The sequence below is a fragment of the Thunnus thynnus genome, chromosome 9, assembly GCF_963924715.1.
Source record: "Thunnus thynnus chromosome 9, fThuThy2.1, whole genome shotgun sequence".
NCBI lineage: Eukaryota > Metazoa > Chordata > Actinopteri > Scombriformes > Scombridae > Thunnus > Thunnus thynnus.
This window is the reverse complement of record NC_089525.1, coordinates 19,237,787-19,261,787: the sequence shown is the minus strand read 5'-3', so window position 1 is coordinate 19,261,787 and position 24,001 is coordinate 19,237,787. Positions and strand designations below refer to the sequence as shown.

Here is a 24,001-nt window from a genome sequence, read left to right as displayed (position 1 = left end):
ACACAAAATGAAGAGGGTCCTTGAGAGGGTCTCCAGCATAAAGGGGAATAATTTATTGTCACTATAACTCCATTCATAGGTAACACAATGACAGTATGTATGATTATTTTGGTCATGGATTTCCTTGCTTCCTTGATTACATTTCCTTGAATAAAACAAGCAAAAAATCTTATCAGATTAGGATCTGTGATCTAATTTGTGTCAGTTTAGGGGTCCTTGACATGAAAAAGTTTGATAAACACCAGTGTATTCTATACTTCTCATTTACATAATAACAGAAAAAAGTGCAAAAATGTAAACTTGTTAAACTGCATTTTTATGCAGATGTTAAGTTAAAACTTGTTTATCTTGAACTGGCACCTTTTAGACCATTTCCCACCTATCAGCTCAGTAAATAATGTAATTCCTTTATTTTCTATTAGCCTGCAGCCAAAATTGTAGTTCCAGTAGTTGACTCCATCTCAACATGTCAATAAAGTAATTTTGTTTTTAAGCATTTATATAACCATAATCTTTTATATTTTTTTCTTTTTCTCCACAAAATAATGTCTAAATTAAAACAAGAAAAACCAAAGTTCACTGGGGAGAATTTATCCTCTGCCACCAAACTCTCCACCAATTTCTCTAAGTTGTATTTTGTAAAGACAAGCTGCTCCACATGTGATGGGAGCAGTCTGGAGTGATGGGGAGACACAGCATCTCCTGCTGTGCTAAACAGACGCTCAGACGAAATACTTGTCAGCGGGCAGATGAGGTATTTCACTGCCACGTGAGCCAGAGCTGGCTGTGTCATCATCTTTGTTGACCAGAAGGTCGCCGCAGGATCCGAGGTCAAATAATCCGTGCTGGCCTCATCTATGTTGATGCTCAGATGAGGCAGACTTGGCATTTGGCTTTGTACGGTTATGCTTAGCCTCCCAAAAGAGACTTTTTTGCACACTGGTCTCATCTGAGGATGGATTGCAGGTGGCAGCTTCAGTTAGGCCGACCACAGAAACATCATCCATGGGGCTCAACTGGAATTCAGTATCCGTCTCTGACACCACATCTGGCTTTCAAACTCTGATGGACTGAGTAGTGACTTGGGCAAGCTCTTAAACTGGTGATCCAGGAGGGTGGCCTTATAGTAATGACCCAAAGGATGATCAAAGACAGTCTTGAAGCATTGATCCAACTGAGACTGCAATGTGGTCAGAAGTTTAAGAGCCTCTGGTAGACCTCATACGGCCTCACAGCCTTGAGCCTTGAGAGACCTCCAAACAAGGGATCACAGAGGACAGAGAAGCTACATCGTGGCACACAGTACATGTTGCCTCCTCAAATGGTTGTAGTATTTTCACTACAGCCTGCACCAGCTCTCACTGATGGTGTGAAAGTACACCTCCCAGATCCAGTGCCCGTCTCTTCTCCAACACCTCTGAAACATCTGGAATGAGGAATTCCACCTGGTAGACACATCCTGCACCAAAGTGTTCATGGAAAGGCAGAGCTCTTCCTGGATCTGGTGAAGTTTGTTCTATGTACAAACCCCCCAGATAGCATACAGAAGTTAGCCACTTCAGCCAATGATGTGGCACTGCTGGCCTTCTTCTGGCCTGGACAAAATGGATGTGAGTCTGAAATGGCTCGCATGTAAAATAGCAAATATCCCAAAGTAAATGTGGGCCTTTTTTGGTAAGAATGCGGTGCTCTCAGGTATGTGTGTTCTGGATGTGGACAAGTTCTGGTTTATCTGGTTTGTTCTTGGTTGACCTACGGCTTGCTTGTGGCTCAGAACTGGGAAACAGGAGCGGACCGCCCAAGTGCCATCATTCCATGCGGTATGTGGGCTGGATGAAAGTAAAAGTGTTATCTGTTACAAAATACTCAACAGAAAATTTCCCTCCAACATAATCTTGCCATTGTTTCACAAGGCCCCCGGAGGTGATGCAGAATGTTGGCTGCTGTGTGATCCACATTAATAACCTCTATGTTAAGAAGTGCTGGTGGATTACAGGGTAGGATGCTTGAAAAGTGATTGTGCAATGCAGATGTTGACAGATGTTTAACATCTTTGCCTCTGCTTAATTGACTTATGCACACATACAGATCATCTTAGTTGGATCTGCATTGACTGTGAAATGCTGCCAGACAGGGCTTGTGTGACTTTTTTGGGCTGGGGGTCATTACATGTAGGCTCAGCATTTTGTTTTCCAAATCCATGGGGTTTGAGTAGGGGGACAGTAAATGAGTGGTCAAAAATAGACTGTTAACTATGGACCTAATTATAGACCTTACTGTCTGCAAAAAGGAGAGCAGCCCAACAGGCTATGCAAAATATCTCAATCCTTGTTAAGTGTAGACGTAATTCAAAACAATCACACTAAAGGTAGGCCGACACTGTCAACAATATAGGCTAAGTTCCAGGGCTAACAGGTGAGCACTAGCCTAATCTCCTCCCAGTCAAACAAGCTCTGGAATGTCTTCTAAGTTGAAATAATGGCACAGCTATAAATAGTGGTCTATTTCTTCAGTGTGATATCTGCAGCTGTGTGACACACAGGCTGACTGAGCAGTGAGCGCTACACTGCCAGAGCTAACAGGCTAATCTCCTCCCAGGCAAACAATCCCCACCTCACGTGTTGGAGGTCCGACAAGAAAACAAAAGTCAAATAACATGACAATAAACTACCTCTGCAAACCAGCTAGGGTATGAAAACAAATTATTTTAGAAATATTTGTACGAAAAAATATTTGTAAAAAAAAAATGCATATTTGTAATTTGTCGAATATTTGGATTTGGCACCACCCCATTAACTACTAAAACCACCATGTCAATTTGAATTTAGTTCAACTACTAGCAAGCTACTGCAGATTGTAGTTAAGCTACTAGTTTAATTACATGTAGTGAAACTACTCCCCATCACTGGTTATAACTTATAACTCCTGTGAACTTTATAAGATATTTATTTAACTATTTATTTTCTTATATAACAGCATTTAGACCTGCTGGCGTGTTTGTAAACTGTTAACTTGTATACTTGTCTAAAAAAAATACAAGCACCCACACACAATTCAAATAGCCTAAAGGTATTTTGTTTTGAGCTTAAGATAAATGAATGACTTACGGTCTAATTTCAGACATTTCTAAACATTTAAAGATCTCTGTTGAAGTGTTTGTAGGTTAAACTGTGTGCAACTTAGACAAAAAAGGTCAGATACTGTTGGGTGGGTTCAGCTAAAGTGGGACACTTTTTTGCAAATGTGCTGGGACACCATCACAACAGATATTCACTTACTCCAGTCATGTTTTTGTGAAATGGCACAACCCTTCTTAACATAGGCCAGTTATATAAAGTTTTGAAGGGATTTGCTTGTTATTTAAAAGTAAATATGAACCCCTTTTCCCCTTGTTTTTTTCAGGTTTAGTGGGACAGCTTTTCTGCTAAAGTGGGACACTGAGCTACATTGTCTTGCCTGTTCATTTTTCAGACAAGACAATGTATTCTCTTTTAGAAAATTAATTTATGCCCTAGCAAGGAATCTCAACTTGGGTTGCTGCCCTGACTCAAGCAACTCCTCCTTATATCAATCCACTGGCTTATTTTGACTCCTTTTCTGTTCTTCCTAACTTGTTCTCTTTCTTTCACCTTCTGATATGTTTTGTGTTGATGCTTTATCTTCCCTTCTTAAGTTTTTGCATTCCTTTTTCTCCTTGCCTTTCCCTGAATGTATGGATATATATAGGAGACTCTTGATCTGATGTGAACTACAGTTAACAACTTCTGCACAACAGCTTTAAAATTTTGAGCCACTGTCTCAACAAACTTGTACATTATTAAACTAAAATATCTATTTTTGCAGAACATGAATACTATATGAAACACACTTAGAAAAGTACCCCACTCTACATGAAAGCACTGTGCCACTAACACCTTCAGCAAGCGGGAAAGTGAGAAAAATACAGTTTCCAGGAAAAATAAAGACAATATTGAGCATTCTTATATTGAACTGTGATCAGAGTTAAATTCATTAAATATCATGGTTGCGATAGCTGGCCAATTTATATTTAAATCATGTTTAATAATGTTCTTTAAGGTCAAATAATTCATTTGTGTTTTCCTGAGCACATGCTAAACAGTCTCTGTTCAGTTGCAGCAATGCCGAACGTTACCACATCACACCATTAGCAATGATTGTTCGTTGCTCATGATTGTGACAAGGAGAGTTGTGGCTAAACTTCAGGATAGATAAAATGTGTTGGCTCTACCCAGTAAAACATACAAAGGCTTGAATGTCCCAGTTATGCTGAAACCACCTTGTGTCAATACAAACCGACTCATATTTTACCTTCCTGTGTAAAAATGAACTCTTTACAAAATATCTATCTGTCATCTTGGCTTCTTGTGCAGTTTAATATTATCAGTTGTGACAGTGAGATCTATTTTGTCAGATCTGATGTTTTGTATTACTGAATTGTGTTTTGAACTGTGAACAGAAGTCCACTTTGCATCCTGTGGAGACCGGGCCTGAGTGAGGAGCAAACAGGAAGCAGAAAACCTGGAGTGAAGTGGGAACAGAGTAAATACTGAAGGCTTTGACAACAATCTCTACGTGAATGGAAATTACCGCCACTCCACTGCCTCGTCCTGCCAACCTTTATCTTGGGAGCTCAGTTTCCTTCCACAAGATTAGGTTTGGAAAACATCCACTTTAAAGTCAGTTTAGCCCTGCCAGAGATGTTCTGGACCAATCAGTTAATGTGTAGATAGAGATGTGACTCTCCATCCCTCCAAACCCCAAACATTGGGCAATGTTGATAATAAATAAAACTGGTAGCACTTTATGAACAATTCAAACCCTAATCGAGTGTACACCCATTAATTTGTCCACCTCCTGCAACTATGAACTACTTTCCAATGTGCTGTTGGATATTATACTGATAAAATCAGTGTGTATTTTCTGCTGAGCATAACTGTTAACTGTATATTGAGAACTGGGCTCAGGTGCAGGTTGTCTCCATAACTGTTGAGTAAAACCTGGAACCTCAACAGAACTGGAACGTGGACTCATGAAAAAAGTCCTGACAGCCAGGTAACTCAGTAAATCTAAATAATACACTAATAAATACTTAGTAGCGTTTTCAAATGTGAGTAGTTATTTGTTTCCCTTGAAGAGGGAACTTAAGTAAAGTGTGCACGATGTATGCTTTACTGATAAATGTTAGAGTACTTGTCAGGAGACATTTGGACATTTTATAACACATGTTGTTTATTCTTGTTGAGCATGAACGTGCATCTGATATAGAACTCGGTGCATTATGATGGAAACATTTCCTTATGCAAGTTTATTCTTCATGATTGTACATTCACACTTTAATACTTGTTAATGTTGTCCAGTCATTGTGAAGTAAAGTGAAACTACCTATGATTCACTGATGTGAATATCTTGCTGTATTTCTCAGCGACAGCAGGGATGAGCGTTGCAAAATTAAACATCTTTTGAAATATAAACAGTAGTTGTGTAACTAACATATTTGCAGTATAAAAATGACAATGACAGTATAAAACCATTAAATTAAAATAAAAAAGAAACGGATATCTAAAATAAAATAAATACAAAATATCCTATAACTAAAAAAAAAAGAGGAAAAATCTAAAACCTAAACTAGACACACAAATTGTGCTGAAGCCACTTGACACATGGCAAGTAGGAGGATGTGAAAGTGTTGAGGGCCTAGGAAATGACATTATGTAATTGCATGGTGAGTAATGTAGTAGCCAAGCTGTTAAGAGAAAAAACACTATAGGGACTAAAAATTTCTATCATGAGTCTCCTGACATTTATATATTGGCTGATAACAATTTTACAGTGTGTTTTAACTCATTTTTTAACTGCTTATAAACATGTACAAATCATTGACAGGCACTTTTCAAACTGTTTATAAATGTATTTTAAACTACTGAACATATGTGATTATATATGATCACAACTATATTATATTGTGAATGCTTCATAAGAAGGACTTATATTATTTAACAGAGACATGACTAAAAACTTAAAATGTCCTTACATCTGTGTGATATTACCATGAAGGTTGATTATGTAACTGCAGGGTCTATATCTTGCCCTGTATTTATTTAGTTTTGACACCAGTCCCAGAACAGCTGATATATTTGTCCAGTTTGGAAATTGGAAGCAAAGTTGACAGGCCAGTTGAGAGTGGTGTGTTTGTTGACAGTGGTGTGTTTGTCCGGTTAGGAAAGGCTCATGATTATATCTGGGTGAAAGACAGAACTGTACAGTAACTCTATTGTCCAGCCCACTTGAAATGGCATCTGAGCTGATTCATCCACAGCTGGAGGATTTGTGTCATGATTTTAAATGATGGGGAAAAAAAGAAGAAACAAAGATAAAGAGATTAAACAATAGACAGGGCTGTTTGGAGGCACGGGGCAAAAATTGGCTGCCACTGTTATCCCAAAAATACCCATCAAGCAGTGCACACTTATAGATGCAGCTTCATTATACTTAGTTCCTATAGGGGAGAACGGGGTAACATGAGCCACTTTTTACATTTGATGATTTTACTGCAAAATGAAAGTGTATTTGTTTTAAATAATAGTTACTATATATACCTCAGGTTGTTGTGTATCCATGGAAATTAAAACAAGTTATCTAATTATTATGGTTTTAGAACAATGACCCATCAAAAAAAGTTAGTCCAATGGCACAACTTACCCCAAGATAGGGGTAAAATGAGCATGGGGATGGGGTAAATAGTGCTACCATTAAATACTGATATAAAAATTACACAAAATCAACAAATTAATTATAAAATTAAAAATAATTTTGAACTTTATTAATACCATCAATTTAACAAAGGCAAAAACTTGTACTTTTAAGTAAAACCATATGTTTGCATCTTGCTGTTCAACATGTTACCTAAACACTTTCGGTAAAGATTAAACTGTGATCTTTGTTTGTTAGCTACAGAAAGAATATGTGTGTAAATGTGCTTTTGTGTATACAGACAGGTGACAAATTAAAGGAAAAACTGTTCAAGGTCTGAATGCTTGACCCCTACAGTGAGGGGATCTGGTGGCTCTGTTATGCTTTGGGGGGAATTTCGCTGGCATGATTTGGGTCCACTTGTCCCCTTAGAGGGAAGAGTCACAGTGAATCAATACAAAGTTGTTGTGAGTGATCACTTTCATCCTATGATGAAACATTTCTATCCTGATGGGAGTGGTCTCTTCCAGGATGACAGTGCCCCCATCCACAGGGCACAAGGGGTCACTGAATGGTTCAATGAGTATGAAAATGATGTGAATCATATGTTATGACCTTCACAGTCACCAGATCTCAACCCAACTGAACACCTATGGGAGATTTTGGACTGACGTGTTAGACAGCGCTCTCCACCACCATCATCAAAATACCAAATGAGGAAATATCTTTTTGAAGAATGTTGTTCATCCCTCCAGAAGAGTTCAGAGACTCGTAGAATCAATGCCAAGGAGCATTGAAGCTGTTCTGGCAGCATATGGTGGCCCAACACCTTACTAAGACACTTTATGTCGGCTTTTCCTTTAATCTTTAATTTGTCACCTGTCTGTATGTACAGCATGTTTGTTTGTGGCTTAAATTTAACATTAGTCAACAATTAGGTATTTATTCGTCAACATTGTAACACTTGTAACATGCATCAAACATGAACAGTGTCTCTAGCCTAAAATAATTTTTGGGGGTAAATTGAGCCATTGACTCAACTTGCCCCAACATCACTGGCACGTTTTACCCCACAACCTCTATTTTTAAAAAACTGTTTCACACAGTGGCTCAGATCCACAGTTATGCTGAGTTTATGACCTTGTTTTGTATCTTATACTGACTTAAATTAACATGTAATAATGTCCAAAACTTATCTTTTTTAATTAAGATACAAGACTGATAACTTTAGTAACATGATGAATTCACTTGGCATGACAAGAATCATTTTTTTGCTCTGTTTTGCTGACCGCTTTCTCCATGTGCTTGAGGCCAAGATGGATTGAGGAATGTGAACTATTCTTTCTTAATCTGTGGTCACATGATTACTTTTGCTTATGGTTACCTAGATAAAGGGGGTGGCTCATTTTACCCACTGGCTCTGTTTACCCTGTTCTCCCCTACTGGAACTTGATCCAGTTTAGGAACTTGATCAAACACAACTGTAGTGGTCAAGAATCAAAATCAAACAGAAATCAAAGGGCCACTGACGCACCAAGGGCATGTGGTGTACGCACGCAAAAGAAGTCCTTGCAAAACTTTTGCATTTCATGGTACCTGCTGGTTCTCTTGCTCTGGTTAAAAACCATAGACCCACCCAGGTGCATGCTGGTCCTATACCTGCCTACCTACAAAATTTCAGGTGCCCATAATGCAACGCAATTCACAAAATAAAATGAAAACTAAACTAAATTAAATATTCTAAACAAGCAAATAATTAAACTAAACAAATACCCAACAAAAAAAATACTATTGAAATCTAATCTTAAGTAAATAAATAAAAATCAAACAATACTAGTAATAAAATAACAACCAAAGTAATAAATAGCTCTTACAACAACTTTATTAGAAATATGCATCATGTGAGCATCCAACATCCTACTTTGTGAGCTGCAGCTTCGACCTCCCTGCACAACGCCCTCATGCAGCTGCCGGTTTTCTGTTTCCTGTTTTTTTCACGCTGCTGGTTTCATGTTTTATGTTTTTTTATGATTGGTGGATTTCATAATGTGTGCATGTCTGTGTTGTTGCTCTGTGCTGTTTTATTGCGGAACTGTGCGGAGTCCAAAACAAATTTCCCCATGGGATATATAAACTAAAATAATTAAGGTGGGGAGACTGATACCTAAAATATTTATACTACAGACATACTACAATCTTGTTTCACATTAGATCGTGTTCTTGGCTCATGAACACTCTTAGTGCAGCACTTTTTGCTTCTCTACTGCTGTTGATGTGTCAATATGAGCAGCAACTGCCAACTATTTATCATCAAAACTGTCTTTATTTGCACGTGATATACTGTATATATATATATATAGATACTGTATATACAAAGAATCAAAATAAAATAGTAAAATGTAATGCCTAAGGTTTGGCAAATCACTCAGTAGTAATGAAAATGTAATAAGAAGCAATCTATGATGCATTCACCTCATAAATCATGACACATAAGCAAACAAACAAAAAAAATCACAATTTTTTAAGCCTGTCTTAAAACAATAGTGTTGTGGAAAATTGCCTTGTCACTCAATGAACACACAAAAAGAGCATCAGCAGGTTTTGAAATAATGTAATTAAAAATACAGTCAGAAGTACGATGCAGAATATTTCTGAGAGAGAATATTTCTAAGATATTTCACTCTACCAACCGGGCCCTCAGCCAGTTCTTAACTACTTCTGTCAAAGGTCAGTAAACAGGTTTTAAATAGGATCATGGCTCAAAGCTCCACTAGTCTAGGTATAGGATGTCTTCACAGATATACATTACAAGAATGACAACAAACAGGTATGTTATCAAGTTTCAGGAATAAATGAAACATCTCCATTTATGTCCACAGTTTAAAAGGCAGTAGGCTAATATTGTAGATAGACACAGCAGGTCGGTGTGTGGACCAGGTATCAACTGACACAAATAACCTGCTTACAAGTGTCCTATAGATATCCCAGGTTTCATGTTGCAACCCAGCTGTCTTAAAGGGCATGACAATACAGAAAACAATAGGAGATAGATAGAGGAGAAAGATATATGAATGATTACCATTGTTAAATTACTTTCACAGCAGTCAGGTGCCCAAATGAACATTGAAATAGTTTTTTATTGCCGTAATCACTCCTTCTATTCATACTGACCATTAGAAGATCTTTAAATATCTTTTGTCTCATCGCAACACTCTCATGGACAACGATTTTCAGGACTTTGGACTTGGCGGTTGGCATAAACTGGTTTGTGACTACATCAGGATGGCGACCCAGGTAGTATATGAAAATGGTGATATGGATTTAGATGACTGGATTCCAGTTTCTAGTGGGAGAGGACGAGGAAAAGGAGAAAAAAACAGGCGAGACGAAGTGAGCCGAGTCATTAAAAGAAGCTTTGAAGAGGACAGATCAGATGAAGACAGTAGAGTTGTTCGCAAAAAGGTTGTGAGAGAGGAATTTACAATAATCCTTAAATTCAGAAAGGAGGATGAGCGTGTTAATCTAAATCCGATAGTCGAGGGTATTGAAGGAGAAGAAGCTATGAGAGGTGGAAATGGCTACGATTTTGAGAGATGGAGGCTTGTTGGTAACATGTAAAACGGAAGAACAGAAAAATAAAGCTTTGCATATTGAAAGTATTTGCAAGAAAATGGTGTTAGGACCCCTCCCTTTCTGCCTGCAGTGGTTCAACTGACCACTTCCTACAGGAGCTTGTTGTCAGGGAGGGTAGTTAAGATAATATGGTGACACCTGTGTAGGTCTTAACCAAGGTTTTAACTACCTGCCTGGTCTCATTATCTCTCTCTCTCGGCTTCGCTCCACATCTCTCTGGGTTTTGGATTTGTTTTGACATTTTTGCTGCATACACATTTGTAAATAGTTATGTTGTTTTATTTCTAATAAAACATTCAATTGGCACTTTAACCTGACTTATCTCCTCTCTTTATCACATGCATTGAGCCTGTGTGTGACAAGTGGGGGCTCGTTCGGGATCAGGAGTAGATTAGCTTTAGCATAATTCGGCCTGTCCTGGTAAACTGGCCTGGATTAAGTTGGTGTGTTGCAACCTTCTGTGACAGGCAGCTGCTACTGTTTTGGTTTGTGTTGTAGGAGTGTAGACTGGTTCATTGTTGTCAGTGAAAGGATTCTGGGTAAGAGTAGAGTGACGGGGACTGATAACAGGTATTCCTGTAGATAAAGAGAGATTGCTAAAAACAATTAATGGCAAAAGGGTCGATAGTTTTTCTGTTCTTTTGGAGTTTCAGGAGTCTGTACTTCCAGAAAAAGTTACAATTGGATGTATGAGCTTCCCAGTTAGGCCCTATATCCCTCACCTGCTTCTCTGTTACAAATGCCAGAGGTATATAACAGCGGTTTGCAAAGGAAAGCAGAAGTGTCCCAAATGTGGAGGTGATTATAGAGTTAAACACTGTAGAAATAATGTGCAGCATAAATGTTGTAATTGTGGAGGCCAACGCAGGATAACTTATGGTGATTGTGAAGTCAGGAAGACGGCTGTGGAAATTGAGCAAGTGAAAGCTGTTGACAACATAAGTTATGAAGAGGCAGTAAAGAGGGTAAAGTTCACCAATTTTAAAGATCATAAGTAGCTCAAATAGAGAAAACTAACACAGCACTGACAGTGGATAAGATGATTTTGTTCATTGCCTATGTAATCAATTGTATCAATCAAGTCAAACACAAAAGAGAAAATTAAAATAATTGTGAATTGTGAAGTTTTTGGGTATAAAAGATGTATCCTGGGAGTATATCAATAAAAGATAAGACAATCTGATTATTCTACAATGAAATGCAAGAAGTTTAATCGCAAGTGGCCAAGAGTTTAAAGGATTCATTAAAGATCTTACAAAGAAACCAGAAATCATATGTGCTCAAGAAACCTGGTTTAAGCCAATGTTAGACTTTGTTATTAAAGGCTATGATTGTATCCGCAGAGATAGAAATGAGGGCAGTGGAGGAGGGTGTATGATATTTTTAAAGGAAGAAATACAATATAGAGATCTGGGTAGAGGAACAGAGTTGGCATATTTAATAAGGACAAGAAAGAAGAAGGACAATAACAAGGGAAATGAAATGGCAGATAAGGTTGCAAAAGAGGCCACAAAAAATAATCACATTGATTTGGCAATCAGCTTCAGCAAGACAGAAATCAGGAGCATTATTAAACAGAGACGGAAAGGTGAAGGAAAAATGGCAAAAGCGATGCGAGGAAGAGAGGAAAGGACGATGGTTTTACAGAGTTCAAAGGAAAGTGGGAGAAAGAGATGAGATAATAATATCAAGATTTAGATTTGGACACACTGGACTAAACATTACACTGTTCAAAATAGGTAAACATAATATAAGTGGATGTGAACGCTGTGGGTAAGAAGAAACAGTAGAGCATGTTATGCTACACTGTCAGAAATATGAGGCAGAAAGAAGGCATCTAATTCAGAACCTCAGAAACATAAAAGTACACTTTGATCTAATAGATATTCTGCAAAAGAACTCAAGAAATAAGTGTTATTTCAGTATCTTAGACTAACTAATTTGAGAATATTTGAGTTTTTTTTAAATAAATATTATGAATACCACATTGTGATCCACACTCCATACCAGTTGGTGGCGGTAATGCGCCAATTCGTTGTTTTTCAACCGCCAACAAACCTCAAAGAAGAAGAAAACCCTCCTCTTGTTCTGCTGCATTGATCCCATTGATCCAACAGCATCATGAAGAAATTGCACTTCCTGTTTTCCACCGCGGGAGGCAGTAACGGCCACTAACGGCTCTGCGCAGGCGCAGTGGCACTTCACACAACCGCAACAAGCAAACATGGCGGCGGCCGTCGACAGTGTTGTGAAAGTGTAAGTTTACATTTATTTCTTGTGAGAGTAAAACGACCAGTCATACAGGGGCGAATGTGAAATTGGTTAATCATTGTTTTGCTGTAAAACGCAGGAGAGTGTAAACAGCTAGAAACATCACGTATCCCTCAATACAATGTTTGTCCCAAGAGGATAACGTTATCCGCGGAGCTGCGGTTAGCTTGTTAGCTGTAGGCAAACAGAAATGAGGCGTCGTGGAGCTACATTTCAGCCGCTACTCATTCAATAACTGAACTCCTCAGGATTGAGTATACATGGTGTGACACACAATATTACCAAACTGTTGCTAGTCGCCCGCCAGCAGACGAAGGAGAGAGTTAATTTGCTCTAGTAACCTGTCAGCTTGGCGGGCGCTTTGTTGTTGAGAGGCTCGCTAACAATCAACCTTTTGTTCCTACGTCCCTCCGCCGGAGCTGTCGGTGTGAAGGGTCGTACTGAAGTCATATTTTGGTAATATATGTGTGAGTTCATTCAAGATCTTACAGTCAAAGCTACAGTCTGTGAGCAGCCCTGCTATAACAATGCGACAAATGGTGAAGCCGAGAATTAATACTGTATTTGAGAGGAAGGGCACTCACCCCCCAGTACCATACTGTGATAATTACTCCTCATCGATACGGCGAAGATTGCTGCCGTGTCCTAAATATAATAATGTTAAAGATATTACAAAGCGGTGGAAGTGAGAATGATGAATTACATTGTATGAGGACGTTGTAATATGCAGGCAAAGTAGCAGTGGCTCGTCCAGAAGAGCCATTTGCAGTGATTACACACTGCAGCAAACAAAAAGCCAATCTGTGTGATCCCATAATCAGAGAAGTTTGATATGTGCAGCCACATAACCACTCAAGAAAATGTGTTTTAACGTGAAAACGAGCTTTAATGTGAATGTATACATTTTTTTTCCCAACTCTTAATAGAGTTTGAGTTTAACATTTGATAAATGATCATAGACTGATAGATTTGATATATTTGAGCTGATATTAACTTATTGCAGCTATGTTGGTATCTGCGTACGAGTCGACAGATTGAAGTACAGAAATGCCAAATATATTTTTGAGGTAAAAACAGTGTTTTGCAGTTGATGGAGAACTTTATTAATCCCAAACGGAAATTAAAGCGTTACAGCAGCCACTTGACCTAAATTAAAATACAAATATAATGAGGTAGGTAAAAGAAAAAAAAAATCAATTAAAGGCTAAATTATATACAGTAACTAAATATACTAACTGAATATAAAAATGAATAAAATAGAAGATAAATAACTGCAACAATTAGACCATTAATCGATTAGTTGTCAACTATTAAATTAATTGCTGACTCTTAATTGTTTGAGTCGTCGTTTAAGACAAAAATTGTCCAAATTATCTGGTTCCAGCTTCTAAAATGTGAATATTTTCCGGTTTCTTTAGTCTTCTGTGGCAGTAAATTGAATACTTTTGGGTCGTGGACTGTTGGTCGGGACAAAATGAGACATTTGAAAACTTCATCTTGGCCTTTGTGAAACAATGATATATCTTTCAACATTTTCTGGACCAAACAACTAATCGAGAAAATAATCGATAGATTAATCAATGAATGAAACTAATTATTAGATGCAGCCCTACAATTTTTATTAATTTAACTCTGTTTAATCAGTTTAATTCTGCCATATTTATCCAGAAGTTATTATTAACAGCCTGTCCTGCTCTGTGGTATTTGACCTGTCAGTGTCCAACGTCCACATTTCAGGCTGGGCGAGCAGTATTACAGAGATGCCATGGAGCAGTGTCATAGTTACAACGCTCGTCTGTGTGCCGAGCGCAGCATCCTCATGCCCTTCCTGGACTCTCAGACTGGTGTGGCCCAGTCCAACTGTTACATCTGGATGGAGAAGAGACACCGGAGCGCAGGTATATAATTAGCGCTGAATGATAATTCATTATTATCATTTATATTTATCATGATGATAGAATCATATGTTATTTACAAATACTATCAAACAAATCAAGTTATAGAAAGGTCTTGTTTTACCTGCTTGTAGACGTTTTCTGATGTAATGCATCACAGTGGAACACAGTTAATTGCATTGAACATTAAACTGATTTTCTATATGTGATTTTTAAATATTTTTGTCATATCGATTCGTGATGTACATCAATAAAATAGTAGCATGCCATCTGTGCAGAACACAAACCTTACAAGACACAAAAAGGCTAATTTATTCTCAGGGTATTTTCAAAGTGCCATATATCACACTGAGACTTACTTCACCTGTTGGTTCCTCCGTTATTACTGCTGTGTGACATCAGGTGTAGCTCCGGGGCAGCTGTACACCTACCCAGCCCGTCGCTGGAGGAAGAAACGGCGTTCTCATCCCCCCGAGGACCCCCGCTTGGCTTTCCCTTCTCTCAAAGCAGGTATCACAACTGGTTGAACTTTTCCTGTCACGGAAACAGCGAAGGCGCTGGGTTCATTCATGCTGGTATAACTTTACCATTAAAATGATCTGTTTATTGCCCCATGAGTAGGTCTGTTTTCACATTTGTGTCCTGATGTGCGAGCATAACTATTTTGCTGAATGTGTGTAGCAGATTTGGATTTGGGTCTGAAGCGTGATGCTTTGGGGGCGGTGGATGGCAGCAGTCTGGAGGCCCTGCTGAAGGGGGAGCCCCTTGATAGGAGGAGTGGAGTAACGGACCTCCGCGGCCCTGAGGATGATGCAGCCACTGTGGAGCCTCCTGCCACCTCTACGACCACTCACACGTCCTCTGGGCGTATCCGCAAGGTCAGACTCAAAGTTGGCTTAACACTCTTCTTTCCCTCCAAATCAGTCACAGTTTGTAGTTGGAACGACAGATTTCTCCTCCAAATCTTTTCTCATCTATTGATAATCTTTAGCCACAATTGAAATGTTTTCCTTTTCGGTTAAATCATGTACGTTTTTCTCCATCCTCTTTAAACATGATGTAAATGTCAAATCATCCAACTGTATCCTCTAACTACTCCTTCAGTCTGCTGAGATCTCCAGATTGTCAACGCAGCTACACAGCCAAACCACATATCCACTGGCAGACTGCCTCAATGTTTTTTAACCTAATATATAAAACTGACAACAAACAATGAACAATAACAAAATTACCACGGCTCTTCTACAGTCATTCTCATATCACATGAATTCCACAGCAAATTATACAATCCTTTGTAAAGGTAAAATTTGTCTAGTCAGATGCTCAAAACATTGGAACAGACAACTGTGCGTCTTAACTTAGTATTTTCTTTCACTAGCGTACAGGAATAAACTTCTGTGACCCTCCTTTGACACAAAATAATTCTTAATCAACAGAACACACTGTCAGCAGTTTTCAGAGTTTCTTTACTATTAAGTAATTTCAAAGAAAAACTGTTTCTGGAAAGACACATTGATGTAGAATCTTTCATTGAAGTCATTTTTCATTGAAGTGAGGTGAGCACCACTAACAAAACTCCTTTCATCCACCTCGAACTCAGAGACAGATCAAATCGGATTTATCTGCACAGCTAGATACCAAGAGACATAGTATGAAAATAGTTGTTTTAACAGCTTTAAAAGTATCATTGAAATAACATTTTACAAAAGTCATTGTTATTGATTAACTCACAGTGTGAGCTATGTTATCATTTCAGCACTGTTTGATTGTCTGTCCTTACTACCTGCATCAGCAACATCTTTATAAAGTTAGTATGTATAGAGATGCAGGCACAGCTGGTGCTCTGGTAGCCTACTGGTTAAGACGCATGCTCCATAACTGCAACGTCTGCGGTTAGAATCCAGCTGTTGATGTTTGTTGCATGTCGCCCCCCTATCTCCATCATTTCCTGTCATGTCTACACTGTCCCTGGCATTAAAATGCCCCAAAACATATTTGAAAACAAATGTAGAAGGTATGTAGGAAATATCTGAACAGTTTAAAAACTTCTTACCAAGCATCAAACTCTAAATGATGGTTCAGAGGTAATGAAGAGTTCATACAGTGAGACCTAATCCAGACCCTCTCACCGCAGAGAGTCCTGGACCACGACGACTACTTGGATGACCTTGACGATGAAGACTTTGAGGATGAGACCCCCAAGAGGCGAGGCAAGAGCAAGTCCAAGGTGAGTGCTGTATCTTAATCTGCAGTCAGGTCCATCTTAGGATGCCAGAGGTATGATCACGGGTCAGTTTAAGCGCCGGAGCTAAAGCTTCAGCACATATTGATGTTTTATTTCACCAAATGTCACAGCTTTTTTTGGCAGTCATCAGAAAACACATGAACATGCAAATACATATGTAAATGTTTAGCGCTTTTCTCTCAGTATCACCGTACATCTCAACTGTAACGTGTTCTCCATGGGTCCTTCAGGGTCGCAGTGACAAAAATGGCAAGAAGAAAACGGAGGCTGCAGCCGCAGCGCTTGAGGAGAGGGACAAACCTTACGCCTGCGACAGTGAGTACAAGCTTCCTGCGTAGCGCCTGTGTGTGTGTGTCATGCATGTCGGCAAGAGAGGCTTTTGCTTTTCCCCTTGAAAGACAAAGACAAGCCTTCTGCTATGCATGGTGAGATCTGAAAGACCCCATCTGGAACTAAAGTTTGACAATATAGAAATTGAAAAAGTTGCCCTGCTGGATGCATTTTGTTGTTTTTTTTTGTTTTTTGTTTTTTTCCCCCCTCTGAGATGCCACTCCGTGTGTGCTGTATAACTTCCTGCTGGCCATAGCTCACTGCGCAAATGCTCACCTCCGCTGTATGTACTAGCGCGTCAGTCAAAAATTAACCTTGTTTTGAAAAAAAAAAACCTCCATAAATAAAGCCGGTTGTGGGTTGATGTTCGGCGCTGTTTTCTTGTTCCACCTTGGGCCTTTTTGGACGGTAGTTAGCCGCCATCACCATAACACTCTTGTATCACCGTGTGTGTGTGTGTCAGTCTGTGGGAAGCGCTACAAGAACCGTCCTGGCCTGAGCTACCACTATACACACTCTCACCTGGCCGAGGAGGAGGGCGAGGACCGCGAGGAGATCGAGGCACCACCCACTCCTCGCCAGCCTGAGGAGCAGAAGAGTGAGTCACTCTCTAGTGCTGAGAGAGAGACAGAGAGAGGGGCGGGAGGTTTGGTTGCATGCGATGTAGCATGTGTGTGTTTATAAAAGGGAAGTCTCTCTCTCATTCTTTTTTTTTTTTTTTTTTGCTCTTTTCATTTTTTGATTTTCATAATTTTGAATCCCAAATCTGGGATTAGACTCAATGTTCCTGACTGAAACATGCTTGCACAGTTGGGATTCCTGGCTTTTTTTTTTTTTTTTTTCCAGCATATCATCCATCTTTTTTTTTTCCCCCAACATATCCATCGCATTGCTTTTCTTTTCTGCACGCGACACCGTGTTTATCAAATTCATTCAACAAGTGCGTGTTGTTAGTTGTCACACATTCATTAGTTTGGGTCATGAGTCAATACATCATCAGTTACAGTAGTTTCTCAGATAAAGGGGTGTTGTCGGCTGACGTGTCGGGAAAAGGTTTGTGAAACTGCAAAAATATTTGATTTGTAAAATATATTTTACTGAAGTTACACAATAAGTGAGTCCTGTTTTGATATATTCATCCGGAGGAAGTTAGTGGTATTCAACTGGTTTTCCATGATAGCCCAGTTTAAAGTGACAGTGTTAATGTGCACTGAACGGTTTCTTCACTCATTCTCAGCAACTAAGAAGGGTCCAAACGGACTGGCGCTGCCCAACGATTACTGCGACTTCTGTCTGGGAGACTCCACCTTAAACCAGAAGACTGGCCAATCAGAAGAGCTGGTATCCTGCTCAGACTGTGGACGCTCAGGTACGAGCCTGTCATGTCTCTTTCCATTAACAGACTGTTTGTTTGCTAAGCCCTGCCCGCCATAGTTACTGTTGCTACACCTGTCAGGCTTTCCGTTCTGTTGTTACAATGAAAACGGTGATGAAGCTTTAAGTCCAGACATGACGACTGTCGCTAGTGGATTTTATCAGCTGCAGCTAGCTAGCAGAAACACTATTAAAAACTGTCTCTGGCTGAGTTTTAATGTTTCCAGCTGACATGTTTTAAAAGGAGATTCTTGTAGGAAGGGTCTTAAATATGCACTTGATGGCTACACGCATATTGTGCTAAAAGACTGAGGCTAAAGCTGCAGGCTGAAAGATGATGATCCATGTAGAAGAAATACAGAAACAGCATCGTTCTTGTGTTGCAGTGTAGAGCTACTTAGTCCTCGTATTATTAGTACGATAATGAAAAATGTCCTCTCCTTCCTCCAGGCCACCCAACATGCCTGCAGTTCACACCTGTGATGATGGCTGCAGTGAAGACCTACCGCTGGCAGTGCATTGAGTGCAAGTGCTGCAACGTCTGCGGCACCTCAGAGAATGATGTGAGCACCTTTATGATACTGCTGCTGAAGAAAATGTTGATTTTTTTTTTTTTTTTTCCCTTTAAAAAGTATCTTCCTGTTGTCCCTTTTACTTCTTCTTTACTGGTCACTGATGTAAGTCTCACAGCAGTCGTGGTAGAACTTGTAGACGGTACTGCAGATGCCATTTTGCTGTGAAAGAATGTTGGCAGTGTTGCGGTATATACAGATGTAAAGTTTGTTTTTACAGCAGCTCATGAAACCAAGAGAAAAACGTCCTTACACTCAGTGTTATTGCAGCTTTTGCATGTTTTGTCTTGCCTAGAACACAACCTAATACCTTAATAACAGACTTTTCTTCTCATTCCTGAGTGTGAGTTCATAACTGCAGGATGTGTCAGGCTGACAGTGGTTTTGTCTGCTTTTTGTCCAACCAAAATCTGTCCCCGTTGAGACAGACAAATGCACATACCGTCCAAGAGTGTGAATGTCAGACATGTAACAAAACTTGCAGCAACCTGCTAGCAGGGTAGTGACAGATGATGGAAAAAGTCAACAATGTGGTCTAATCCTTTAAAAACATCAAAATCAGTCAGTCAGTCCCCTGAATATTCGATTACTCTGCACTGTCTTCATAATATTACACTTTAATTTTTTAAACTTACACAAATCAAGCAGGAGGACAATTCATTTTAAATAATGAAAATCTTAAATAAATGAATTAAGTCATCTTAGAATGAAAGTAAATTTAATATTTTAAAACAATATGAAATGACAAACCATGATGTCAGTGGATATTGCAGCTATTCGCTAGTTTTCTTGAATCCTAGTTGGTGGTTTTGCTCTATTAGAATTGAAGTGCATGAAATCAAGCTTTAGTTTGGCCTTTAGTCCAGTTTTTTTGGGTGTGTGTAGGCGGGAAGTCTGTCTCACAATCTGTGCCTGCTCAGTTATCTCTACTTGTATAATTGGTTGACTGAAATTCACTCTGACCTTTTTGTAGGACCAGCTGCTGTTCTGTGACGACTGCGACCGAGGCTACCACATGTACTGTCTAACTCCCCCCATGACTGAACCCCCAGAGGGTAAGTTGACACTCAACAAGTTAAACAAGAGTCATGTGCACTGTGTTGGTCGTACCTGATATCATCACTTAGTCCAGGGTTACAGTCAGAAGCCATGAAGGTCGCTGCCCAGATTGTCCAAGGTCATCTTAATGATACGCCACGTGCCATCTGGTCTGATCTGATAGGTCGATCAGACTGTCACGTGTATAGGTTAGAAGATGACTGATTGGGGATAAGGTTGGGGAAACTTTGTCTTGTTCCATCACTCCCTGAAATATTTAAAAGTAATCTACTGTTAAGAAAATGCTGAAAATAACAGCTGACTTGCTGACCTCAGTTGCCAAATATATTGTGTTTGTGACCCTTCACAATAAAATCTGCCCTGTATTTGCCAGTTAAATGGTTTTAATGTGAAGCAGCTGAAGTAGGAACTGTTGGGTTTGCATTAAAAGTGATTTAATACAGCTCTGGTGAACAGTGGTCCGCTCACATTTTTCTGGCCCTGATCGGAGTCCTTTAATATAATATTGGCTTGACTTTCTGATTCTGAGTCCGATCCAATATCCTATATTTACCTAGCAGAAGACATGTGGAGCGACTTAATCCAAATACTGAAGGTCCTGGTTCCAAAAACTATTAAGTTGATCAGCTTAAATTATTGATACGTGAATGAATGTCTAACTGGAGAATGCAACTCCTGAAATTGATGATCCTCTAGAGAGACGATGTCTCACTCTGTTGGGGTGGTTCGAGATACAGAAACACTCAGAAATTGAAAAGCGGTGTTACAGAGTGGAAACTCTTCCCTCACAAATGATCTTCGGCTGAGTACAGACACAAACTTGCAGAGAGAAAATAGCCAATGATTAATTTTGGCCTGCTGTCAACTCACAGCAATAATGTTAAATAGCGTTGGTTGATGTGATTTGTAACGACGTTTATGTTAACTGGTGAAAGCGATCGTCAAACACAGACTACTGGACACAAGACTTCCGTGGAGGGAAACTTTAATCACTAAATTTTAGATGCAGGTTATTTCAACACCACATTGTACAGTAACAAGGCTGATCTCATTGTGTTTGTGTGTTTTTGCAGGGAGCTGGAGTTGCCACCTGTGCCTGGTTCTGCTGAAGGATAAAGCCTCCATATACCAGCAGAACCAGAGCTCCACCCCAGAGTGACATCACATCCACCACCACCACCCCCCCAGTCCCGCCCCCTCTGCAACGGGACCCCACCCCCGAGCAAAAACGTCAGACCTCCTCTCTCAGGACAGAGTTTCAGGCTCTGTCCAGCTGTAGCTGAGCCAGACTGCAGATCGGCTTCACAAGTGTCGACCGGGGGGACTCAAAACCAAAACAGACCTCAGACCAGTCAGCGTGGGGATCAAACCGTCACTACCAACCTGCCTGCAAAGCCCCCCGAGGCTTGCTGTCCAACAAGTAAATATTGTGCGTGTATATACAGTGTAGACACACACACACACACACACACACACACACACACACACAAACACACGCACACACTCTCTCTCCTGGACTGTTACACACACTAGATACAGAGACAAGAGAGCATGCAGTAACCATAGTAACTGCTGTCTCCATGGGAGCTCCCAGGAGCAAACGGATTAGCATCACAGCTAATTATCTGCACCCTTTCACACTCAAAGACACAGTGTGGACTGTGGAGACCACAGTTTGTTTGTTTTTTTTTTTCTGCCAAATTATCTATTTTTACTCCCTGGATGTGGGGAACAGAAAACATCACCACATACTGTATATGTATTTTCAAAATGAATCCTGTTGTCAAGGAGTATTATTATTATTATTATTATTATTATTATTATTATTATTGATAGTACTGTTCTGGTTACTAGTGGACTTTTGTAGTGACATTTGTCTGTGTACTTTTGTCTCATCCATCGGAGCATTTATCTGTTCGATGAGGTTTCCCTTAAGGGGAGCCGGTCAGTGCCAAGGTCCATCGTCACAGGAAATGACACACGACAACGACCAGTCACTCTGCTCCACGCAGAGCTTTTCATCGTCACTTAAACCAGCTTTGTTTCATTCCACATCAAAGATGGTCAAAACTGAGTCTTAAGTTCCTGCCAACAAAAAAACAACAACTTTTTTTTTTGGCTTCGACTCGTTAAGCTGGTAGCACAAAATCTTTGGCCTTGCTACTTTAACCATCTTTTAATTGCTGATTCCGTTATTTAACGAAACACTACAACACTGAGCATACACTGTAAGTCGGTTGAGCTCATGAGACTAAAACATTCATCACATTTTCTACATTATTTCCTCATCCGACAGAGCTACATTGTCTTATATGGGAAAAACAAGATTTTTTTTTTGAGAAGTTAGATAATGCTGTTCTTATCGGGGGAAACTGATACTGGTTCCATATTTTAGCCTGCTGTGTGTTCAATATATGAAAGTTGTAACCATGAAGGCGCATTCCTTTTTCTCAGAGATGTCTTTTGTGCTAGCGTTTTTAGAAACCGGTTTGGCAGCGACGTCAACCTTCACACGAGTCATTTCTTAAACAGCCGCTGTCAAACTGATCACACACACACACACAGTCGATGACAAACTGTAGCTGCTTTTATCATTCGTCACACTGAGGCAGATTTGCATGCAGATTGCACCTGTATGAATGCACACACACATCAGTTGGTTTTTTTTTTGGTTGTTTTTTTTTTTTTTTTTTTTTTTTTTACATTTTATATAACCTGTTATGTCATTGGTATTGGGAGTTTTTTCTAGTAGAATTTTGTAAAGTCTATGGTATAGCAAACACTTCAAGTATATAGCTCCTAATGCATTCTATGTACTGTATTGACTTTTTCTATTTTTGTTATGACTGTGACATGTTTGAATTTATTTGATTATTCTGATATGTCCGACCTCCATTATGAGTATTTGTAAAATGATGTACTTTGTTGTACTATTTTTATTTTTTACATTTCTTTGGTAATGAAGCCGATTTAGCCTGACTGAAATAAAAATCACTTTGAATTTGAATCTTGTGTCCATTGTTGTTTTTCAGCATTCAGTAAAGTTAAACAGAAATTTTTTTTTTGATCAGCGGATGTGGTGCTCATGACCTGCTTTAAATATGTTGGTTTGATAGAGAGAAAGATCAAATGAGCCACAAAACACAAGAAAAACCTCAGTTTATTAGTGGTGTGTGTTTCCTGGCTTCAGCACTTGGACAGCTCCCTTCTCTTTAGCCAGGCTGTGGAGCTGTCCGTGGTGCTGAAGTGCAGCAGGTACAACCAGACCTCATCTTCAACTGTGATTCTGACTTAGACCTTGTTGGTCTGTGTCTCATCCATAATGCTGCTTCATGTGAAACCTATTTTACTATTATCCTTCACTATTTGTTTTTTTACTGCTTGTTTTCTACAACTACAACTAAAGCAGTAAATTCCAGAGAAATACAGTCCAGACTGTAAGTGACATTTTTTGTCCTTCAGCACATTCAGTTTGAAATAAAAATATGGATACTAAATTGAAGAGCCAAGCCTCAGCTTTAATTTGAGTAGGTTTATATTAACATGGAAAGAACTGTGAGGAGATAAAACCCTTTTAACACATAGTGCCCAAAGTTTAGGGGTTCAAACGTAACTGGATGTTTCTACTAAATGTTAAATAAAAGCTGTGTGTTGTTTCACCATTAGTTCATCCACAAAAGAGCTCAGACGTGGCTCAAACATGATCTGAGAGCTGCAATTTAGATTGAGGTGGAGTTTTCTGTTAATATGAGGAGTAAATACTGTCTGGACTGTTTTGTTTTATCAATATATGGTTAATCTCAGTGGAAGAATAGGCTGAATTTGTTTAACTAAGTTATTTCAGTCATCATCCTTTATGTTTATGACAATACTTCCCAACCACTGAGGCCAGAGTCAACATGTCTTATTAC

At 39.3% G+C, this 24,001-nt stretch overlaps 1 protein-coding gene across 3 annotated transcripts; it reads left to right on the top strand.

Annotated features, from left to right (window-relative positions):
* The first annotated feature begins 12,366 nt into the window (after positions 1-12,366).
* Positions 12,367-23,097, top strand: LOC137189525 (zinc finger protein ubi-d4-like). Of its 3 annotated transcripts, none has more exons than XM_067599441.1 (11): positions 12,367-12,600; positions 14,353-14,513; positions 14,913-15,020; positions 15,192-15,388; positions 16,645-16,737; positions 16,986-17,070; positions 17,549-17,683; positions 18,323-18,454; positions 18,910-19,022; positions 20,005-20,086; positions 21,164-23,097. In XM_067599441.1, the coding sequence occupies exons 1-11, from the start codon at positions 12,569-12,571 to the stop codon at positions 21,247-21,249; spliced, it is 1,224 nt and encodes a 407-aa protein (XP_067455542.1). In that variant the 5' UTR covers positions 12,367-12,568; the 3' UTR covers positions 21,250-23,097. The 3 variants fall into 3 exon arrangements, with proteins under 3 accessions (XP_067455542.1, XP_067455543.1, XP_067455544.1); XM_067599442.1 differs by having other exon boundaries at positions 12,369-12,600; positions 15,195-15,388; XM_067599443.1 differs by lacking the exon at positions 17,549-17,683 and having other exon boundaries at positions 12,404-12,600.
* The last annotated feature ends 904 nt before the right edge of the window (positions 23,098-24,001 follow it).

Coding starts and splice junctions, on each gene's coding strand:
- LOC137189525 (XM_067599441.1), top strand. CDS start 12,569: ATGGCGGCGGCCGTCGACAGTGTTGTGAAAGT. Junction 15,021..15,191: donor TTTCCCTTCTCTCAAAGCAG/GTATCACAACTG, acceptor GAATGTGTGTAG/CAGATTTGGATTTGGGTCTG. Junction 15,389..16,644: donor CCTCTGGGCGTATCCGCAAG/GTCAGACTCAAA, acceptor CTCTCACCGCAG/AGAGTCCTGGACCACGACGA.